At 43.0% G+C, this 24,388-nt stretch overlaps 1 protein-coding gene across 10 annotated transcripts in view; it reads left to right on the top strand.

The window, feature by feature from the left end:
* The window catches only part of PLEKHG1 (pleckstrin homology and RhoGEF domain containing G1), a 245,182-nt gene that overhangs the window by 158,344 nt on the left and 62,450 nt on the right, over positions 1-24,388 (top strand). For all 10 annotated transcript variants that reach the window (XM_050786239.1, XM_050786241.1, XM_050786242.1 and 7 more), the window contains one exon: positions 11,994-12,094. In XM_050786239.1, coding sequence (XP_050642196.1) covers positions 11,994-12,094 — 101 coding nt within the window. The remainder of the gene's footprint in view (positions 1-11,993; positions 12,095-24,388) is intronic.

Below are 24,388 nucleotides of genomic sequence, written 5' to 3'. Positions count from 1 at the left end.
TTTCAGAATTTCTTATTCTCTAGAATTAAGAATCCTCAGGTAAAGTGTGGGTTGTTACTTGATTTGTGAACAGGAAATGTTTTCCTGCAATAACCAACTGCCATTTTGATGTTTGGTGAAGGCTTTTAAGCCATCAGTGTATTAAAGTGGCACGCAGAGCTCACGGATGAAGTGAGAACAGCCCTGATAAAAACGCAGATTGTCTGTGGTGCACACAAGTGTGTGTGTGTGTGTGTGTGTGTGTGTGTCAGAAGTTCCTCTAAGAAGCTTCTTCCTTACACACACCCCTGTGTGAAGTGTTAGAACACCTGCCACAGTCACCTAGCCATAGTAATAGGGATTCTTTTTTTCTGCCTCTTCTTCAGCATTGAAGTTCCAGGGTACATGTGCGGGATGCGCAGTTTTGTTACATAGGTAAACATGTGCCATGGTGGTTTGCTGCACAGATCAACGCATCACCCAGGTATTAAGTCCAATATTCATTAGCAGTTCTTCCTGATGCTCTCCCTTCCCTCACCCCCTCCCAACAGGCCCCCAGTGTATGTTGTTCCCCTCCCTGTGTCCTTGTGTTCTCATCGTTCAGCTCCCACTTATAAGTAAGAACGTTGCTGTTTGGTTTTCTGTTCCTGCATTAGTTTGCTGAGGATAACGGCTTCCTTCTCCATCCATGATCTCATTCCTTTTTATGGCTGTATAGTGTTCCATGGTGTATACGTACCACATTTTCTTTATCCAGTCTATCATTGATGGGCATTTGGGTTGATTCTATGTCTTTGCTATTGTGAACAGTGCTGCATTGAGCATACGTGTGCATGTATCTTTATAATAGAATGATTTATATTCCTTTGGGTATATATCCAGTAATGGGATTACTGGGTCAAGTGCTATTTCTGCCTCCAGATCTTTGAGGAATCACTACAATGGTTAATTTATCCCACCAACAGTGGAAAAGTGTTCCTTTTTCTCTGCAACCTTGCTAGCATCTGTTTCTTGACTTTTTTTTTTTTTTTTTTTTTTTTTTTTTTAAAGACAGTTTTACTCTTGTTGCCCAGGCTGGAGTGCAATGGCACGATCTTGGCTCACTGCAACCTCTGCCTCCAGGTTCAAGTGATTCTCCTGCCTCAGCCTCCTGAGTAGCTGGAATTACAGGCGTACACCACCACACCTGGCTAATTTTGTATTTTTAGTAGAGGTGGGGTTTCACCATGTTGGTCAGGCTGGTCTCAAACTCCTGACCTCAGGTGATCCGCCTGCCTCGGCCTCCCAAAGTGCTGGGATTACAGGTATGAGCCACCACACCTGGCCATTTCTTGACTTTTTAACAATTGTCATTCTGACTGGCATGGGATGGTATCTTACTGTGGTTTTGATTTGCGTTTCTCTAATGATCAGTGGTGTTGAGCTTTTTTTCATATGTTGGCCATGATAGGGATACTCTTCTACACAGGTCCTGAACCTCTTTGTACGTTTCCATTTCAGTACATGAGCATTTTCCTTTGAAGGCTCCTTCAGAGCTTGCATCTTTCTCTTCATTTCTGATTTATCTTCATTTCAGAATGATTCCTAATTCTCTAGAGCTAAAACACCCTGCTCTCCAGGCTCCCCATCGTGTCATGATTTCGTATTACTTGAAAGTAGTATGGTGCTCAGAGAGCTGATCGCATGCATCTGCACTGACTCCCTGTGACTGGTTGGGGAAGGAGTGTGTTTCTGTGGGAAGAGCTATATAGAGACTTGTCCCTAAAGAGGGATCAAGTGACCCACTGTGGGTGGCTGGCAGGAAATGGGATGTCTTACAGGAGTGTAAAGCCATGCATTAGTGAGAAGGAAGGACGAGAACTCGTGAGCCAGTCTTGAACGTGGCAGATGGTTGAAAGCTGCTGTGCCTGGCTGATGGAAAACATGTCATGCGATGTATACATATGAAAACATGAAGGCAGTGGGTACTGCGTGTGAATGGGACTGATCCTAATTCAGATATAGCCTGTGATGATCCTGGCAGGTAGGAGATGCCTAGTCAATCAGGGTGGCTATTTTTGGTTGGCTCCTACCTGACACCTGATAAAAATTACCTTTAACTCTCAAAATTAATCATCAGCAAACCCCTCCTCCTGTTTAAATATACTGTGTTAAGGTATAAAACCTTTGAAGTGACAGTATAGGGTTTCAGTGCCCAGGCTATTGTCAGCAGATCCTGGTTTGAGCATGACTTGAGGAATTTACTCTCTGTATGACCTCAGGGGAGTGATGGAGCCTTTCTCAGCTTCCAGGAAAATGGGATTAATGGGACCCACCTCCTAGGGTTGGGATGAAATGAGAGAATGCATATAAAGCCGACAGCTCAGTGCTTAGCAGTAAACTTTAAAATAACAACAATGATGACTGCTGGGTGTGGTAGCTTATGCCTATAATCCCAACACTTTGGGAGGCTGAGGTGGGAGGATCACTTGAGGTCAGGAGTCTCCTGGGCAACATAGTGAGACCCCATCTCTACAAAAAAAATAGAAAAGTTAGCCCAGTGTGGTGGTGTGTGCCTTTAACCCCAGCTACTGGGAAGGCTGAGGCAGGAGATTGCTTCAGGCAGGATTTCCAGGTTGCAGTGAGCTGTGATCATGCCACTGTGTTCACGCCTGGATGACAGAGATCCAGTCTCTAAACAAAAATAAAGAAAAAAAAGAAAAAAGAAAAACCAATAATGATAAATAGCAGTGAGGAGTTAAAATTCAGATTAGGTAATAATGTACATTTATTTTACTGATTTTTTCCCCATATTAAAAACCCTTTGGGCTTTACTTAATTTTCCTTAATCACCATGTTTCAAATTACACCAGTAGTCCTCTGATTATAATTAAGATGAATCAGTTTCTTATTTTCAGATGCTTAAAGTGTTGCCAAGACATTGCATCCCTCCACCACCTCACCAGCCATTCCCATTTTCCACTTTAAGGATTATAGCCACGTCTAATTGTGTCTGTCTGCTTCCTTACCTGGCCTGGGACCTGGAGAGTAAAAAGGCAATTTAAAAAAGAAACAAAAAGCTGTGTAAAGTTAACCTGATGACAAGGAAAACAGAGTTGTAGGAAAGGAAGTCATCTGGGGGGATCATTCTCAAAAAAGTGGTTAATAAACTCACTTCAAATCTCTGTCTAGTGAGTGCCTACCGCAGCCTCATACTGGGCTTTACTCCAGGGGATTCTGGTAAACGGGGTGTTGGCCCATTTTGAAGACTTTAAAATACAAAGTCTTCAAAGACTGTATTTACATGCATTCAAAAGCAGATAGATTATTTCAGAAATGCTTTGCTTTTTTTTTTTTTTTATTTTTGGTAGCTACAAATAATGATAGGATTTACACTATAGAAAAAACAGTAATAGGAGGTTGCAAATAGGTCTGGAAAGATATTTCAGTATGCAACAGGACTTCATCATGGCCATCTGTCTACCTCTCTCTGTTTTAGAAGCACTTTGGCATATGAGAATATTGTCAATGTAATTTGGAAACTGTGCAATTTCGAAAATAAATATTTAACAAGGCAACAGAAAATTAAGTTTTTCTGCTACATTATTACCGTAAAAAGGCCTCTTATAAGGACTTTTCTAACTGTTATACCAAAAGGTAATATAAGGAACTAATTTTAGTGTTATATTTATACCAAATTGCTTTTCCATTATTATGACTTTTTTAGGTTTCACCACATTTATACACATCCACATGAAGTCAATAAATGACATCACTCTGAAGTAAATAAAGACAATTGATTTTTTTCTTTTTCTTTCTTTCTTTTTTTCTTTGAGATGGAGTCTCACTCTGTTGCCCAGGCTGGAGGGCAGTGGCATGATCTCAGCTCACTGCAACCTCCACCTCCTGGGTTCAAGCGATTCTCCTGCCTCAGCCTCCCAAGTAGCTGGCACTACAGGGACGTGCCACCAAGCCCAGCAAATTTTTGTATTTTTAGTAGAGACGAGGTTTCACCGTGTTGGCCAGGATGGTCTCGATCACTTGACCTTGTGATCTGCCCAGGCTGGAGTGCAGTGGTGCAATCTCGGCCCACTACAACCTCCACCTCCCAGGTTCAAGCGATTGTCCTGCCTCAACCTCCCAAGTAGCTGGTATTACAGGTGTGTGCCACCACGCCCAGCTAATTTTTGTATTTTTGTAGAGACAGGATTTCATGCTGGTCTCGAACTCCTGACCTCAGGCGATCCACCTGCCTCAGCCTCCCAAAGTGCTGGGATGCAGGGGTGAGCCTAAGACAATTGATTTCAGTAATGATTGTCAGAGTGTAGGAAAAGATGGGCATCCAGTTGTTTTAAGAACTTTAACGTATTAATACTAATTCTATTTCTAAATATCTTGTTCATAAATGTGTTTTTGCTTAAAGTCTTTAGGGGAAAACCAAACAAATATTCCTAATTGTCTTCAAGCAAAGATGTATTTCTCTTTCTACTCATCATTTCTATTTTTTGACAGAATTCCTGTTCCAAGTTTCTTTTTCTGGGGAGAGCTGCTACCTCCTGCCCCTTCCTAGGCCTGGCTGGCCCTCGCCTCACTACGAGAAAGCTCCCAGCTCACCCCCTTTCAGGAGGAAGTAGGAAAACAATAGAGGGGACTGAATAGGCGCCTGTATCATCTGTCACAGCTTAACAAGAGGCCATTCCTGACATTTTTTACCAATGGTTTATGTACTGCAAGTATTATAGATGGTAAATGAGGCTGAAACCACCCAATTTTTTATTCTTTTACTCAGACATCTCAGAGCCATTAACAGAGTTCCACACATTGAGATCAGCCTCTATATCATATCTTTCTTCCCGCTTTGTCTTCCCCTCTCTTTCTCTTTTTCCTTTTTTTTTTTTTTTTTTCTTTTTTTTGGAGTCTCACTCTGTCATCCAGGCTGGAGTGCAGTGGCACAATCTCAGCTTACTTCAACCTCTGCCTCCTGGGTTCAAGCAATTCTCCTGCCTCAGTCTCCCAAGTAGCTGGGATTACAGGTGCCCGCCACTGCGCCCGGCTAATTTTTTTTTCTTTCTTTCTTTCTTTCTTTTTATTTTTTTTGTATTTTTAGTAGAGACAGGGTTTCACCATGTTGGCCAGGCTGGTCTCGAGCTCCTGACCTCTGGTAACCTGCCTGCCTAGGCCTCCCAAAGTGCTGGGATTACAGGCATGAGCCACTGCTCCTGGCCCAACCCTCTCTTTTTCTTTCTTCCCTTTCCTTCCCCCTGCCCAAAGCTATTGCCAGAAAGATTGTGTCCCATTCCTTCTACATTGGATTTTCAGTACATTTCTCTGTGGTGTGGGGTCTAGACTGTATGGACCCAGGGAAAACACTGTCCCCACAGTAAGAGCTTTTTTGTATCCAGCCTAATGCAGTGGCCAGAGACCACGATTCCCCAGATCCCGTTTCTTTGGCTGTACCTTCCTCCTCCCTAGATGTGCACAGGGAAAGAAAAGAGATTCACTGGAAGGTTAGACTTCTGATTCTTTTATCTATAGGCTACCGCAGGACATTTTACTATACCCTGTTCAGTGGCTTATTTGGAAGAAAGATAAAGGGCTTCTTTCATTTGGAATGTGTTCTTCTGTACTCTCACAGTACTTTGTAAATAATTCTTATAGCACTTAAATAGTCAAACTCTGAACTTCTTTTACATGTTTTTCTCCCTCATTCTCCTTTGGGCACCTACAAGAGGGATAAAGCTCATATCCTCATCATTTCTTTTTTTTTTTTTTTTTCTTTTCTTTCTTTTTTTTTTTTTTGAGACGGAGTTTTGTTCTTGCTGCCCAAGCTGGAGTGCAATGGTGCAATCTCAACTCACTGCAGCCTCTGCATCCTGGGTTCAAGCAACTCCCCTGCCGCAGCCTCCCCAAGTCGCTGGGATTACAGCTGCCGACCACCACACTTAGCTAATATTTTTGTATTTTTAGTAGAGATGGAGTTTCACTATGCTGGGCCAGGCTGGTCTGGAACTCCTGACTTCAGGTGATCCACCTGCCTCAGCCTCCCAAAATGTGGAGATTACAGGCGTGAGCCACCGCGCCCGGCCCTGAACCAATGTCTTATCAGTCACGATGTTCTGAAAGGGCACTCTTTGTGCAAAAGACAGTGGCTGGAAAATCAAACCCCTATTTCTTCTTAGAGCTTGGGCCCTAGCAAGAACAAAACGAGCCAGTCTGAGCACATGGAAATCTACGATCTGGATTAACTAGGCCAAAAGTAGAACTGTCTCCTTTCACCACAAACCCCCAGAGATGCCTTTCAACATTTCATCTTGGCTTGAAGAAGTCCAGTCCGGGGGGTACCAAACCTTGGAATAGCCCTGCCCAGGCCTCTGCAGATGGGGCCTGCTGGAGCTGGCCCTGGCTTGGTTTTACCTCACCGGCCACCTAGGAAGGAAAATCAGAGAACAGAAACCAATGGGTCCTTCTCCCCGGAGGAAGCAGCCCCGCTGTCTCCATGCTACAGCCAAAAGGAAGAGGAGACAGATGTGTCCCCATGTACTCATTGACTTTAACTCACTCATGCCACAGTGGATGAGAAAGCATCCTTCCTGGGAGCTGGAGAAACAGCAGCTTCCTCCTTAGGGTGTGAAGTGATGGGGAGAGAGGAGCCCCAGACTTCCTTCCACTGAAAGCCCACATGGCTGATTAGTCACTTCAACCGTGCTGTCACCATCCCATTAAATACCTCTCCTGTCCACCTGACCCAGGGTTAGGAGTTGGTCTGTGCACACATGTGCTGCTGCACGCATCACCTAACCAGCCTCCCCAGCAGCTTTATAGCTTCTCCCCTATTTTCTTTTCCTTTCTTTCTTTTTTTTTTTTTTTTTTTTTTTTTTTTTTTTTTTTTTTTTTTAGACAGAGTTTAGCTCTCGTTGCCCAGGCTGGAGTGCAATGGTACAATCTCATCTCGCTGCAACCTTTGCCTCCCGGGTTCAAGTGGTTCTCCTGCCTCAGCCTCCTGAGTAGCTGAGATTACAGGCGCCTGCCACCAGCCCCGCTAAATTTTGTATTTTTAGTAGACATGGAGTTTCACCATGTTGCCCAGGCTGGTCTTGAACTCCTGACCTCAGGTGATCCACCTGCCTTTGCCTCGCAAAGTGCTGGGATTACAGGCATGAGCCACTGCACCTGGCCCTGTTTTCTTTATTGATGATGAAACCATCTTTAATCTCACCACGCCCTTCAGTGGTTACCACCAGCTATGTAGCATGGAAGATTCTGCGTGACCTTTCCCGGCCCCCATTTAGCCTCATCTAGCAGTGCAGGCCCACCCTCAAGGGTCTGTGTGTTCAGGCACACGCCCCGCTCTGTCCAGCTGGTCTCAGCCCTGACATCTGGATGGCCTGAAATCTAGCCCTTTTCAACTCCTTTTAGTGCCCTTTTTGTTACCCTGTGCCTTTGTTTACCCATTTCTGGCCTCCTGGATGTTGTCTCCTTCCTCCTTTCACTGTATTGAAACTTCATCCTTCAAGATTCAGCTCCACCCTCACCTTCCCTATGAAGCCTCTCCCTTCCCTGGAACTGACCACTTCTGCCTTTCCTGCCCTCTCTTGTGAACTGAATATTTATCAGTCTTGCTGCCAAAACGCGGTATTCTATTTATTTGTTTACACTTGGCTCTTCAGCTAGACAGGGAGCTTGCTGGGGGAAGGGATCATGTTTTATTCATTTTTTTTTTTAATTCCTAACTTGTAAAACAGCACTTGGCACATATTCTTACATTCTCAAAATAAAAAGATGGGAGGAAGGTTTGTATAAATGAATGTTAATGTGCTTTTAAGCTGTAAATTACTATACACATGTAAGTTATTCTAGTTTCAGAGGCATCCCAATGTAATACGTGAAATTTGAAAGGCAAGTTTTTGGATAAACAGACTACTTTCTAGAAAAGGTAGAGGGGTTGGAGAAATGAAAAAAGATTATTTCTGAGGGCCGGGTGCGGTGGCCCACACCTGTAATCTCAGCACTTTGGGAGGCCAAGGCAGGTGGATCACCTGAGGTCGGGAGTTTGAGACCAGCCTAGCCCACATGGCAAAACCCTGTCTCTACTAAAAATACAAAAATTAGCTGGACGTGATGGCGCATGCCTGTAATCCCAACTACTCGAGGGGGCTGAGGCAGGAGAATAGCTTGAACTTGGGAGGTGGAGGGCGTAGCGAGCCAAGATTGTGCCACTGCATTCCAGCTTGGGCGACAGAGCGAGACTCCATCTCAAAACAAAACAAAACAAAACAAAAAACTGTAATGTGATATCAGAGGAAGAAGGGAAGTGGAGGAGCCATAAACTAACCTATTTCTGGGCATCTCATAGAAATAAGGTAAACTCCCAAGGGTGCTGAATTTGCCTTCTGTCTCAGTTCTTCTTTCTATAGCATGTCCCTGCTGAATGGTTATATAGATCAGAGCTTCTCAAACTATTCATGGTGAGGGGCAAGTGTGTGTGTTTTCTTTCCATCGATCACACACTGATTCTTTTGCAAAATACAATTTAAAACAGAATACCAGAAAAGTTAGAAGAAGAATAAGATGTACAAAGTACAAGCACAAATTTATTATTAGGTTGATATTAAATCATTCTGTAAACTACTGTAAAAAGTTTCTGCATGCTTACTTGATGTCTGTACTTATCTCCTAGATCAGCAGCAAACAGTTTGCAAATTGGCTCCTGCCCACTTCCCATACTTTGAATAGGACCAAGTCAGATCTACTTGGATATCTACTTGGATATTTTCAATAACAGATATTACAAGGAATGAAAAAGTTAGAGGAGGATGCTCGGGTGCAAATCTTATAATGATAGAGATCTTAAGGACATAAACTGATCAGAAAATAAATAGGAGAAATTTTAGATCACAGAAAATCATTCAAATGGTGAAAAGCCCTTTTTTGTGTGTACTCTCTGCTCCTTCCCTCACCAAAGTAAATTCTTTGATCCTCTTGGAGAATAATTGTTTTCAGTACAAAAGTTTTAAATTGATCCTTCATAGTTGTTAACAGTAGGGTAGCCATAGGTGCTGACATCAAGCCAATAAAATTAATAAGCAGCATGACAGGCTCTAATAAATTTCGTTGGTGTCCCTACTCTGTCATTTCGGGCGCAGAATGAACTATTATTATCACCAAGCTTCAAACCACTCATTTTGGCTACAGATGATTACAGCTGCGAATACAGGGCATGCTGCCATAGTTTTCAGGAACTAGTCTAGGGTTAAAGTATTATATTTAAAAGATGTGCTTATGATCAGTAGGGGGAACTAGTTATGACCATACAACTTTGATCTGTTTTCTAGAGTCATCTACAAAAATGTGGACTCCTCACGATCTGTTTTCTCAATAATTTCTGAAAACAAGCAACTTTTAAAATTTAGTTTCTCTGTCATGGACTCTGAGGTTTTTGAAACTCTTTGAGCTGGCGATGGGCCATCGGTTGTTGGATGCAGGCCACGGTTCTTTGTCTGTAACCCCAGATGAAATTCTTTAAGCCCCTTAACTCAATCTTTCTCTCACATGAAGAATTTAGTATCAGGTTTCTGCAAATGAGCAAGCTTAACACTTGAAGTAAGAGAAAGGATTGTTCATTCTCTCTTTAAGCCCCACTGCGGAGCCTCTGAATTCAGCCAGGTGAATGTGGCTTGCATCCGCCACCTCTGCCCCGCCCCTCATCCTGCCATGCTGGTGTGGCTCATGCCTATCTACATCCTTCTGTTTTACCTTCTTAATTTTGTGTACAATATGCCCTCCAAAATGTCCAGCAAACTCTTAAGCTGCTATTAAATACAAACAGTCACTGCACATTGAGTATTAGTCCCTCCTTTTGGACCATATGTAATTTAACAGAAATATCGATGAATATATTTATTTTGAGGGAGTGTAGGGTTTATATGTTGTTCAAAATGTACCATTCTTTCAATTCTGGCCTCCATTTGTTTTTCTTTTTGGGTCTTTTTTGGGCCTGTCCTATGCAGGTACTCAAGCTCTTATGATTGTTCCATTTATAACAGTAAGGAGAGGGCCAGGCGTGGTGGCTCATGCCTGTAATCCCAGCACTTTGGGAGGCTGAGGTGGGCAGATCAAGAGGTCAAGAGATCGAGACCATCCTGGCCAACAAGGTGAAACTCTGTCGCTATCAAAAACACAAAAATTAGCCGGGTGTGGTGGTGCACGCCTGTAGTGCCAGCTACTTGGGAGGCTGAGGCAGGAGAATTGCTCGAACCCAGGAGGCAGAGGTTGCAGTGAGCCAAGATTGTGCCACTGCACTCCAGCCTGGCAACAGAGCGAGATTCCGTCTCAAAAACAAAAACAAAAAAACAGTAAGGAGAATAGGCCAAGCTATTTGGGGATTTTAATGCCAACTACTTTTAAATCTTTTGAATCTACTTTCTTATTGAGGTGACTACTTTTTTTTTTTTTTTTTGAGACGGAGTCTTGCTCTCGCTCTGTCGCCCAGGCTGGAGTGCAGTGGCCGGATCTCAGCTCACTGCAAGCTCCGCCTCCCGGGTTTACGCCATTCTCCTGCCTCAGCCTCCCGAGTAGCTGGGACTACAGGCGCCCGCCCGCCACCACGCCTGGCTAGATTTTTGTATTTTTTAGTACAGACGGGGTTTCACCGTATTCGCCAGGATGGTCTCGATCTCCTGACCTCGTGATCCGCCCGTCTCGGCCTCCCAAAGTGCTGGGATTACAGGCTTGAGCCACCGCGCCCGGCCGGTGACTACTTTCTTAAGAAGAAAAGTTGTTACCACAGAGCTTGTTTTGAAAAAAAGTTTATGAACATTGGTTTATGCATGACAGTGATTTTAGTATGAAAGAACTAGAATGAAACCTAATTTGATGCAAACTGTGAAATGTGCTGTTTGAGAAAGTTAATGATGAAAGCCCTGCCTATTTTGCATTGGAGGAACCTAAAGAACATGAGAGAATGAAGGTGGATTAATAAAAGGTATAAGAAACAATTATCTAATGGTTCTTATATTTCAGCTTCTCCTTTCTCTAGCTGCATCTAAACACAACAGTGTTTGCTGTTGGACATTGGAATGCGGCTCTGGTGCTGGGATTTTCATGGTCTGCTTGACTTTTCACAGAGTTACTTCCTCTAAATGCTGCAGATCGCCATGTTGCATTTGGGAGGGAGCCATACTTCATCGTTCAGCCTAGGGCAAGGACTGTATTTATTTTTTATTTTACGTTATTTCAGCTGTTTTCACTTTTTTCTTTATTGTGTTCCTGCCTCCTACAGAATCCTTTTTCAAGTCTTGCTAGGGAAAGGGGAACACTCAGTTATGAACTCTTTAGCACACACGGGGCAGAAAGCAGCCTTCATCTTTCTCAGCAGTTCAAATCTCTTCTAAGCCATGTCAGTTTAACCCACTGTGGGTCTGAATCCACAGCAGATCTGCCTGGGAGCTGTTTCTATGTTAAAACATACAAAATCAATTGAGAGTTTTTCATGGCTCATTACAGCATAGTAGAGAGCATAAGTAAGTTATATGCTTATTTTTTTCACTTAAAAAAAATAAGTTGGTATTTGAAAAAGAATTTGCTTCTATAGTTTAACAACAGATAGTTTTGTGACTTAAAGGTTATGTTTAAAACAATTCTGTCAGTTCAGAATTTTTATTTCTGGCTTTTCACTATATGAATTTTAGAGCATGTTTTTATCATACCTATCAGTCAAAGAAACAGTGGACGATGTGGTTATAGCAAAACTGACGTTATGGGCACTGTGGTCCCCTGTAGCCCCATCTAGGGAAGCTCTAATATATTTAGGGGGTAGATAGAATGTATACCATACTCTTTCTCTTTGCTAAAACTCTTCGTTCTATAAATAGGTGAGTATTAGGGCCAGTAATAAGAGAGCAACTGTGTACTCTGAGTTAATGAGCATAATAGTATGATAATTACTTGAAACAGATATGAAAGATTCACTGGGCATAATTAAAGGTGACTTGGAAAGGACAGGAGTGTTTAAGGCATCCTTCTCATTGATCTCACAGGATTACCTTGACTGCATCAGGGACCAAACAAAACTTCCCCTGGGGACTGAAGAAAGATCAGCCCTTTTTGGAAACATACAGGATATCTACCACTTCAATAGGTAAGTTAATATTCAAAAGATCGTTCTCCCATAGGAACATTATGAACATTTCTCAAATGAATGCAGCCTGAGAAACTTTACCTGTAAGCCCTGACTCAGCTTCATACATTTTTGTGGGCTATTATGTCATGAAGCTTTCTACTTAGAAGTATCCTTATTTCCTTATGAGTCTCACATGTATTCCATATTCTCTCGCTCTCCATCCTCCTGGCTCAGAGAAGAAACCTATTTGCCCTGGCGGGGCAATGACATCTTTTCTTCCACAATACGACATGAACAGGACATCCAAGAATATGTACTTGCTTAGTCTCCAGGATCCCAGCTACACTGGATTTTCTATAACTTTTCTTCTACCTGGGGAGTGGGCTGGACACAGTAAACATACAATACATACTTCAAGTCATAACATACTAATGCAATTGAATTGATAATTTCAAATAATCAGTTTAATTAAAAATGTAAGTATGTAGCAGACACTGGGCTAGAAAATTAAAATAGTAAACAAGACAGAGAGTGAATAAATAAGTTATTTTATTAATGCAGCTTGAAAGAAAACTTAGGGCCAGACATGGTGGCTGACACCTGTAATCCCAGCACTTTGGTAGGCCAAGGTGGACAGATCACTTGAGGTTAGGAGTTCGAGACCAGCCTGGCCAATATGGTGAAACCCCATGTCTACTAAAAATATAAAAATTAGCCAGGTATGGTGGTGCGCACCTGTAATCCCAGCTACTCGGGAGGCTGAGACAGGAGAATTGCTTGAACCCAGGAGGTGGAAGTTGCAGTGAGCCAAGATTGCACCACTGCAGTCTGTCCAGCCAGGGTGACAGAGCAAGACTCCATCTCAAAAAAAAAAAAAAAAAGGGAAAGACACAGTTAGTAGTCTGATTAAGAGCACAGAAGCTAGTGTACAACATACGTGAGTTTGCATCCCAGCAAAGCCCCCTGTATGTGTTGGGTGAATCTTTAAAGGGAATGAAATTAACCCCTGTATGTCAGGTGTTTACTCAACTCCTTCTTCTCGCTGAGGCTCCCTGAGTATCCACACATACCTTACCTTCTCCACTTATCCTTTTCCTCATGGCACTCCTCAATTTCTAACATACTATATGATCAACTTTTATACTATGCCTGTTGTTTCTTTCCTCTCCACCCTGACTCACAAAACACTTACTCCACAAGGACAGGAGTCTGTTTTGTTACTGTCTAAGTGTCTAAAATGGTGCCTGGCCCATAGGAGGCATCCAAACTTGTATTGAAGGAAGGAATGGAAATAATAGGAAAATCTCCCTCATATGGTTACGGTGAAGCTCCCGTGAACTGATAAACCTACAGTGCCAGCACAAAGGAAGTACCAAAATATAAGCCCATGATGTTCTTGATTTTGCGATAGTGAAATCCCATTATAAAGTTCTGCAATGTCCTGTCATTTTATGACTCAGCTATAAACGCAAGCTCAGGCCTACCCATCTTGGCTTACTATAGTTGGTAAATGTGAGCTCCTTGAGGGCAGGATCTCCTTTGCCACCCTTGAATCCCAACACCTAGCACAAGCCTGACCTCTGGGAGACAGGTTGCTTGACTTGAAATGCTTATCCTTTAATTCTGAAAGCCTAGGTTGTAGCAAGTGTCAATGTTACCACAGAACTGTTTTCATTTGATGCAGACTTTGAAAAACAGTTTGTGTATTTTGCATCAGTATTTCTCAACCTGGGCTACCCACTGGAATCACCTGGGAAACTGGATCCTACCTTCAGAAATTCTGACTTGTTGGTGGGACCAGAACATCAGAATTTTTCAAAGGTCTTCATGTGCAGCCATGGTTGAGATACACAGTCTAGATAAAATAAACAAAATAAAAAGAAAATAGAGAGAGGGCGAGGAAACTGAATTGGAGAATCCAGAGTCTACATGTTCATTAGTAACATGCTGGTGTGAAAGCCAGCCCTCATTGTGCAATCACTGATGATAAAATCCTGTGAGCCCCTGCATAGTTTCTCCTTCCAGAGCCCACTGCTGGCCCTGTAACCCAGAAGGAAGCAAGAGGGCTAGATCCTGGGAGGCCCCTGGCCTAGGTCTTCTGTGGTTTGGCTGTGAGTTGATGGTAAGGCATATTTATAGAGTGCTTGCTCCATACCAGAGGCCATAGAGCTTTAGATGCATTTTCATTTCATATGCATTATCTGAGCCTCTCTGACTCCAAACCCCAGGCATTCAGCCACGTGCCCTCTTGCCAGAGTGGAGCCTTGCTTCTCTGGTTCATGAAGTGTGGCTTACTCCAGGAGGGGCTCCCAATCCCTGGAGTATAAATCTCTATGTGTCTCCTAATTTAAAGAAAGATAAGAATGAGGCCGGACATGGTAGTTTACACCTGTAATCCCAGCACTTTGGGAGGCCGAGGTGGGCAGATCACAGGCTGGCCAGCATGGCAAAACCCTATCTCTACTAAAAATACAAAAAAAATTAGCCGGGCATTGTGGCACATGCCTGTAATCCCAGCTACTTGGGAGGCTGAAGCAGGACAATCACTTGAACCACGAGTTGGAGGTTGCAGTGAGCCAAGATCATACCACTGCACTCCAGCCTGGATGACAGAGTGAGACTCCATCTCGAATGAATGAATGAACGAACAAACAAACGAGTTAGCAAGAAGTGATCTTTGCAGTGGACCCCAATCTGCAGAAGTTAGGTGGTGACTGAGATTTACATTCCTGAATTACGTCTCTGTTCTTTTCCCTCTCTTTTTTTTTTTTTTTTTTCTGAGGCACAGTTTCACTGTATCACCCAGGCTGGAGTACAGTGGTGCGATCTCGGCTCATTGCAACCTCCACCTCCCGGGTTCAACCAATCGATAGGTGTGTCAATTTCAAAGATACACCTATCTGGCAAATCTGTGGTTGGGGCTTGAAATAACTTTCAGCTTCTGTTAGTTCAGGTCCAAGTTTTTCAAAATAATATAATAATACTGTGACCAACTAGGGAAGACTTAAATCTAAAATTAAAGAGAGCATAAAGAAATGGTATTATGCTGGCCTGAAAAATTCAACTGACTAGGTTTCTTTTTTCAGCGAAGATTTCCAAAATACAGAAAAGCACAGAAAGACATTCTGTCAGAGAGTCGGGCGTGGCTCATGGGAGTCTGTCATATTACTCCTTTCTTTGTGCCTTATTTGCTTTAAAATTTGTTTGAAGCATAAAGACATTATAAACAATATTGAATCCAGTTATATCCCCTTCCCCAGTCACATTCCGCTCCGTGAGGAATGGCACACTGATGTGTTGGTAAACCAGTTCTCCAGCATGGGGAAAGGGGAGGGAGGATCTGGAATTTATAATGTTTTTTGATTTCTGTGGTATAAACACTCCCATCACAGCAGATTTCAAATTACTAACACAACATCATGAACATGGAATTAAGAAGAGATGTGCAGAATTGGCTCAGGGAAGCCAGTGGAATCTGGCTTAGTACACAACTGTGCTGGAACTGCCATCCAAAACTTGGTGTTTCCTTCCCAAGCATGGTTTTGTTGCCATTACTATATATACGAGTATTTATTTAAAATGTGTAACATGCTGTGGGAGGCCCAGGTGGGAGGACTGCTGGAGCCAAGGAGTTTGAGACCAGCCTGGGCAACATGGCGAAATCCCATCTCTACAAAAAATCAAAAAGTTGGCAGGACGTGCTGGCACATGCCTGTGGTCCTACTACACAGGAGACTGAGGCAGGAGGACCACTTGAGCCCAGGAGTTTGAGACTGCAGTGAGCTATGATGGCACCACTGCTCGCCAGCCTGGGCAACAGAGCAAGACCCTGTCTCAAAAAAATAAAAGAAGTCACATGCACCTATTTCAAACATGGCATACATGGTGTCAACTTATAGGTGATTTTCACTCAACATTGTTTTTGGGATTTATAGCTCTAGTTCATTTAACTGCTATGTATTATCCATTGGTGATGATCTATCTCTGCATTTGGCCAATTGCGTTAAGATTGAGCATCTTTTCTTGTTGGCCATTTTTATTTCTTCTGCAGTTTTCTGGCTCATATCCATTGCCCGTTGTTCTACTGGGATATTTCTTTTTCTTATTGTTATATAGGAGTTCTTGATGAATTCTGGCTAGTGATCTTTGCAGATTATGTGAGATGTAAATATCTCCTACCATGAGACATGCCTTTTAACTTTAATTGTGGTTTATTTGAAAATAAATTGTATAATGTGTAAGTTCGACTACACTAAGTATACTTTTTATAGTATGTAGGTTCTATGTTGTGTGTGTGTGTGTGTGTGTGTTTTTTTTTTAAGTCCTTTCAATCTCAGGGCATAATATACTCTATTTTTTTCTAAAAGTCTTAAAATTTTGTCTTTCACGTTTGTCCTTAATGTGCCTAACACTGATGGAGGCATGGTGTATGGTAGGAAATCTAAACTCTTATTTTCATGTGGCTAGCCACTGATTTTAAAAGTACTTCTCTCGGCTGGGTGCAGTGGCTCACGTCTGTAATCCCCGTACTTTGGGAGGCCAAGGCAGGTGGATCACCTGAGGTTAGGAGTTTGAGACCAGCCTGGCTAATACAGCGAAACCCTGTCTCTACCAAAAATACAAAAATTAGCCAGGTGTGGCGGCAAGCGCCTGTAATCTCAGCTACTTAGGAGGCTGAGGCAGGAGAATTGCTTGAGCCTGGGAGGCAGAGGCTGCAGTGAGCCAAAATTTTGCCACTGCACTCCAGCCTGGGTGACAGTGTGAGACTCCATCTCAAAAAATAAAAATAAAAAGACTTACATGGATGCGTGGGTCTGTATTCTCTTCCACTGGGCCGCCCATTCTTGTCCCATACCACACTGTTTTGATCATCAAGCCCACATACGTTGCTTTTCTTCAACACTGGCTTAGCTTTTCTTGACTCTGCACTGTCAAGGAATTTTTTTTTTTTAATTTGTTATTTCTTTGAACTACTCTATTGGGATTTTTTTTTTCTTTTTTTTTGAGACAGAGTCTCACTCTGTCCCCCAGGCTGGAGTGCAGTGGCCGGATCTCAGCTCACTGCAAGCTCCACCTCCTGGGTTTACGCCATTCTCCTGCCTCAGCCTCCTGAGTAGCTGGGACTACAGGTGCCTGCCACCTCTCCCGGCTAGTTTTTTTTTGTTTTGTTTTTTTGTATTTTTTAGTAGAGACGGGGTTTTACCATGTTAGCCAGGATGGTCTCTATCTCCTGACCTCGTGATCCGCCCGTCTCAGCCTCCCAAAGTGCTGGGATTACAGGCTTGAACCACCGCACCCGGCCTCTATTGGGATTTTTATTGAAATTGCATTAAATTTTATAGATTAATTTCAACAGAATTGACATCTTTACATTACTGTCATCCCATCCATAAACATATGTCTTCAAGCAAGCCTTTAAAATTTTCTTTAATGTTTTATAATTTCTCCATCACATTCATACATGTAACTTTTATGTTTTTTTAATACATGTGACTTTTAAAACTTTATTCCTAGATGCTTATAGCTTTTGATGTTATTTGGACTAGAACATTTTTTCTATTGTTTAAATTGGCTATTATTCTCATCTAGCAAGCTTTTGATTTTTATATGTCAAAACTGTAACAAACTTTCTCAACTTTCCTGTTCTAAGAGTGGTTCATAGATCTCTTGGATTTCTATGTAGACAATGATGTCTGAAAACGAGGAAGCTTTTCTGTCATCTTTTACAATTCTTCTACCCTTTATTGTCTTTTTCATGTCTTATTGCTTTGGGCAAGTCTTCCTATACAATATTGTTCAGATGTTGACATCCTTATCTTCTTTTTGGCATTAGCAGGAATGTTTTGCCCTTAAGTGTGATGTTTGCTATGGATTTAGACAAACACTTTTCCTATTTTGCTAAGATTTTATTGTGAATATTGAATTTTATTCAATGTTTAGTATGCCTTTAATAAAGTTAGCATATGATTTTACTCTTTCTATTCATAATGTGGTAAATATTAATAGGGGATGTGATTTGAATCATATGTAACATTACTAGAATAAACCTACCCAGTCACGATGTTTTGTATATTTAGGCACTGATTAGTTTGATTTTTTTTGAGACAGAGTCTCACTCTGTCATCCAGGCTAGAGTGCAGTGGCGCGATCTTGGGTCACTGCAGCCTCCATCTCCCGGGTTAAGTGATTCTCCTGCCTCAGCATCCCAAGTAGCTGGGACTACAGGCACATGCCACCATGCCCAGCTGATTTTTGTGTTTTTGTAGAGACGGGATTTCACCGTGTTGGCCAGGTTGGTCACGAACTCCTTGATCCACCCACCTCAGCCTCCCAAAGTGCTGGGATGGGAGCTACTGTGCCCAGCCCAATTTATTTATATTTTTAAAATAATTTTTTCAGGTATGTTCATAAATGACAATAGTATATAATTTCTTTCCTTGTCCTATCTTTGGTCAGTATTGGTATATGTCTAGATTTAAATTGCTATTTCACAAAATTTTCCATCATGAAATGTTTTGGAGTACAATTGAAAATTTATTTTTGTGTACTTTTTGATACCTAAATATCTGTTTCTCTTACCATCCCTATGATAACCTAGAAATTTAAGTCTCTGGTTTGGTGTCTGGAATAAATAACCACAAGGTCAGGAAATTGGGTTAGTCAAAAGAAACCACTTTCCTCATTTGAGTCAGCCCCCAAAAATCCAAAAACGTGTTTTACTGCAAATCAAAAAAGAAATGCCAAGTTTTAAAAAGAAAGTACCCCTCTCTTGGAATACAGAAACGTTACCTAAATGGTAATTTGAGCCTTTCTTTAAGAATGAAGACTGAGGAAATAAAGATCATTCCTCCATGTTGAATGTCTGATTTTAGACATTCAATTGTTTCTTAGGAGATTAAAATCATCTAAGCTCTCTCCTTCCCTCAGGAGATCAGAGTAAAACCTTCCATTTACCTTCAACTCTTTTCTTTATTCAGTATACCTATGTTGAGTCATTAGTCTGCATGAAACCCTGGACTAGTCTAATAGTGTAAGGATGAATGACACCATTGTACAACAGAGGCAATAAGCCACATAATCAAGGAAGGAACAGAATGCTTTGAGAATGCTGAGGAATGTGCAATTAATTTTGTCTGAGGGGAACTTTACAGAGCAACTAATACATGTCTAAAGACAAAAGAAATTCTTTGGGCCACGCTATTTCTTCCCCTTGCAATGTAATTTAGGGAGTGAAATCATGGGATTTGTACAACAGCAAGGCAAAGGAAGGTGGAATCATTTTCTTTTTTAGTGCATTTTCATACCACCAAAATGTCTGACTTCTGCACAATGGCAGAGATATTTTTGCCCACACTTTTTTCAACTGGACTTTTCTAGAACAGTGCCTGGAAAGTATGAGTGAAATTATTGCAGTAATTTCTCTTTCCGTGCATATGTGTCTCTGTGGATGCAGTGGGTTAAAATGCCAGCTGATTAGGCAATGGGAAAAGGAAGTGCTGCTCAGACCGGAAGGGGAGGGACCACATCCTTGAATCTCTCTCAGTGTAAAGCAATAGAAGATTCAAGGTCATAATACAATTCCTGCCTCAAAGTTCACATCAGGGGTCAGAAAAGCTTCACATGGGATATATTCTGTAAAAGAGAACAGTGTTTCCTCTCATTTCCCACCCAACTAAGGGACCTGAGCTCAAATAGGAAATTTTATAATTGTTTTAACAGTCCTACTCAAAAAGGAGAAAATATTTAAAATAATTACTCAAGGAAAAGAGAAAACATCCAAATCCTGAAGGCAAGATGACTCGTTGAATACAAAACACAATCTGTGAGTTATTTCCTACTCCTAGTGCACATGTGGGGTTGCACATTAGCCACACTGATGCAGTCCTGGTGCACATGTGCAGTTGCGCATTACACTGATGCAATCCTGGTGCACATGTGCAGTTGCACATTACTCATGCCGATGCAGTCCTGGTGCACATATGCAGTTGCAAATTACTCACGCTGATGCAGTCCTAGTGCACGTGTGCAGTTGCACATTACTCACGCTGATGCAGTCCTGGTGCACATATGCAGTTGCAGATTACTCACACTGATGCAGTCCTGGTGCACATGTGCAGTTGCACATTACTCACACTGATGCAGTCCTGGTGCACATGTGCAGTTGTACATTATTCACACTGATGCAGTCCTGGGGCACATGTGCAATTGCACATTACTCACGCTGATGCAGTCCTGGTGCACATATGCAGTTGCAGATTACTCACACTGATGCAGTCCTGGTGCACATGTGAAGCTGCACATTAGCCACACTGATGCAATCCTGGTGCACATGTGTGGTTGCACATTAGCCACACTGATGCAGTCCTGGTGCACATTTGCAGCTGCACATTAGCCACACTGATGCAGTCCTGGTGCACATGTGCGGTTGCACATTAGCCACGCTGATGCAGTCCTGGTGCACATGTGCAGCTGCACATTAGCCACACTGATGCAGTCCTGGTACACATGTGCAGTTGCACATTAGCCACACTGATGCACATCCTAGTGCACATGACTGATTCAATGAGAAATCCATAGTCTCCACCCCCTGAGACTGTAACTGTAGAATTGTCCTGTGTCTGGTATTTAGGAGTGTCTTCAGTGGCTGATGCACTGCATTCCGGGCCCTGACTGTGCTCCCATAGTACTTTGTGTGTTTGCATATCTTTTATAGCGAGATGTCTTCCTCTATCCCGCCACACTCTCTGTTGCCCACCAAATTCCAGCCACTGTGGGTTCCTTTGTATACCTCACAGGAGAACCCACCAAGCTCATTCTATCCTGGTTTGCAATCCCATTCTTTTTTTTTGAGACAGAGTCTCTCTCTGTTGCCCAGGCTGGAGTGCAGTAGTGCAATCTAGGCTCAGCGCATCCTCCACCTCCCAGGTTCAAGCGCCCCTCCCTCCTCAGCCTCCCAAGTAGCTGGGATTACAGGCGCTCACCACCATACCTGGTTAATTTTTGTATTTTTAGTAGAGAGGGGGCTTCACCATGTTGACCAGGTTGGTCTCAAACTCCTGGCCTTAGGTGATCCACCTACCTCGACCTCCCAAAGTGTTGGTACTATAGGCATGAGCCACTGTACCTGGCCTGCAATCACATTCTTAAATTACTTTCTTTTCCAAGTCTTCCTGCACTCAAATATCACCTCCTCAGAGAACCTTCCCTGACTGTCCTAACCTTCTTTCACCCTTGCCCAGCCTCAGTTGCTCTCTATCATACTACCCTCTGTTTCCTTCATATCACATAGTACAATGTGGTATTATGTTGTTTATTTGCACTTATTAGTACTTTTCGCCTGTGGTCAGAACATAAACACATGGGACAGGGCCTTTGTCCACTTTCTTTACCCCTGTAACCTCCTTGCCTGACATCCAGTCTTTTAGCAATTGCGTATTACATAGCAAGCAAACAAAGTGGATAGGAACAGCTTCATGGGGATGATAGCCCCAGTGACAAGAGCATGAGAGAAAGCCATTACTTCCTCTTTACTGGTCCCATTTTTATTGTGTTTATCCTGTTTTAGAAAAGGGTTGTAAAGGAAAGTTGACCAGGTAACTCAAATAAGACCTGTCTGGTAGGCAGTACCATGTTGAAGATATGACAGTGTGGAGTCTGGCCCTCAGCCTTGAGTGGAACAGCAAACAATTCTTTCAATAGATGTGTTTCTAGGAGAGTATGGGACTGGGATTCAGAAGGCGTGAATCTAACCATGGCTGTGGCCATGCATTATTAGCAGTGTGACCTAAGGTAAGCTACCTCCTTTAACAAGCCATGGTTTCCTCACCTTAAAATTAGGGGTCGAGGCCGGGCTTCATGGCTCACATCTGTCATCTCAGCACTTTGGGAGGCTGAGGCAGGCAGATCACGAGGTCAGGAGACCGAGACCATCCTGGCTAACACAGTGAAACCCTGTCTCCACTAAAAATACAAAATATTAGCCGGGCATGGTGGTGGGCACCTGTAGTCACAGCTACTCAGGAGGCTGAGGCAGGAGAATGGTGAGAATCCAGGAGGCGGAGCTTGCAGTGAGCCAAGACCGCGCCACTGCACTCCAGTCTGGGCGACACAGCGAGACTCCATCTCAAAAAAAAAAAAGAAAGAAATTAGGGGTCGGAACTGAAGGTATCTGAGTGCCCTCCCAGCTCTGTGATTCTTGAGCAACGAGTGCCAGGCATTCATTCACAGGTGAGGTACACTTGGAGCCTGGCTGGGTCCCCTGAGACACTGCCTCCTACCAGCACGTCCTCTCATGAGATGAAACTAAGGCTTGGAGGCAATCTGAACATTCAGTTTAAAACATAGGGAGTTAAAGATTGTCAAGAAGGTTTTGTGTTGTTTTGGTTTTTTGAGACAGTCTCGTTCTGTCGTCTAGGCTGGAGTGCAGTGGCGCGACCTCAGCTCACTGCAACCTCTGCCTCTTTGGTGAAGCGATTCTCCTGCCTCAGCCCCACGAGTAGCTGGAATTACAGGCGTGCGCCACCATGCCCAGCTAATTGTTGTATTTTTAGTAGAGACAGGGTTTCACCATGTTGGTCAGGCTGGTCTCAAACTCCTGACCTCAGGTGATCCACCTGCCTCGGCCTCCCAAAGTGCTAAGATTACAGGTGTGAGCCACCATGCCTGGCCTGCCAAGAAGTGTTTCTGTTGTACTATGAGAAATAACAAGGCCGGGCGCGGTGGCTCATGTCTGTAATCTCAGCACTTTGGGAGGCTGAGGCCGGTGGATCATGAGGTCAGGAGATCAAGACCATCCTGGCTAACACGGTGAAACCCTGTCTCTACTAAAAATACAAAAAAATTAGTCAGGTGTGGTGGCGGGCACCTGTAGTCTCAGCTAGTCAGGAGGCTGAGGGAGAATTGCTTGAACCCGGGAGGTGGAGGTTGCAGTGAGCCGAGATCGCACCACCGCACACCAGCCTGGGCAACAGAGCGAGACTCTGTCTCAAAAATAAAAAGAAAGAAATAACATGATGGAGTCTGCTCACAGTTCTTCCCTGCTAAGAGAGGGCCTACGCTGAAAGACCAGGATACAGTACATCCAGAGCACCCAATCCTCTACTAATGGAAAATACTGGCCCAAAAATGTTTCTCTGGCTATTATTTTCTTTTTCTTATTTTTTCTTTTTCTTTTTATTTTATTTTATTTTATTTTATTTTATTTTTTTGAGACAGAGGCTCACTTTCTCGCCCAGGCTGGAGTGCAGTGGCATGATCTCAGCTCACTGCAACCTCCACCTCACAGTTTCAAGTGATTCTTCTGCCTCAACTTCCCGAGTAGCACCATGCCTGGCTAATTTTTGTATTTTTAATAGAGACAGGGTTTCACCATATTGGCCAGGCTAGTCTCGAACTCCTGACCTCGTGATCTGCGCGCCTCGGCCTCCCAAAGTGTTGGGATTACAGGCATGAGCTACCGCACCCGGTCCTCTGGCTATTACTTTCTTAGACCTTTTGTCTTATCTCATCCAGTATTCAGGTCAGAATGATGCAGTTTCAACTCTCCTTAAACCCTTTTCCTATTTGCCCTGAGAATACTGGACAGCGGTGCTCACAGGTGCAGCGTTTACCCCGAGATAACTTTACCATGACATACCTCGCTTTTATTATTATTTTCACATCACTCCACTATATCGACTTTGGAAACAAAAGACATCATTCTCTTTATAGCATTCTGTTTTTAGTAGTGGTATTTCTATTTACAAAATATAGTTATTCTCGATTGCTGAAAATGTCAAATCCTAGAAAACACAGCATTCCTACGCAGGATGTTAATGTCGTTCTTGAATGGTTGTTGGCCAAAGATTCAACTGATTAATTCAATTTCTCTGAAATAGATGATTCTGATGATTCAGATGATTGTGATGTTCTGTTTAGAGATAACTCCAAGAACAGGTTTTGTTGTTGGTGGTGTTTGTTTTGTTTTGTTTTGTTTTCTGAGGCAGAGTCTCACTCTGTCGCCCAAACTGGAGTACAGTGGCACTGTCTCAGCTCACTGCAACCTCTGCCTCCCGGGTTCAAGCAATTCTCCTGCCTCAGCCTCCTGAGTAGCTAGGATTACAGGCGTGCACCAAGCACGCCCAGCTAATTTTTTTTATTTTTAGTAGAGACAGAGTTTCACCATGTTGTCCAGGCTAGTCTCCAACTCCTGAACGCGTGGTCTGCCTGCCTTGGCCTCCCAAAGTGCTGGGATTACAGGCATGAGCCACTGCGCCCAGCCAAGAACAGTTTTTATATTTTATTTTCACATTGGAAATCAGATTAGGCCGGGCA

The sequence above is a fragment of the Macaca thibetana genome, chromosome 4 (assembly GCF_024542745.1).
Source record: "Macaca thibetana thibetana isolate TM-01 chromosome 4, ASM2454274v1, whole genome shotgun sequence".
In the NCBI taxonomy this organism is placed as follows: domain Eukaryota; kingdom Metazoa; phylum Chordata; class Mammalia; order Primates; family Cercopithecidae; genus Macaca; species Macaca thibetana.
The sequence above is the reverse complement of the archived record's forward strand: the minus strand, read 5'-3'. Positions and strand labels throughout refer to the sequence as shown.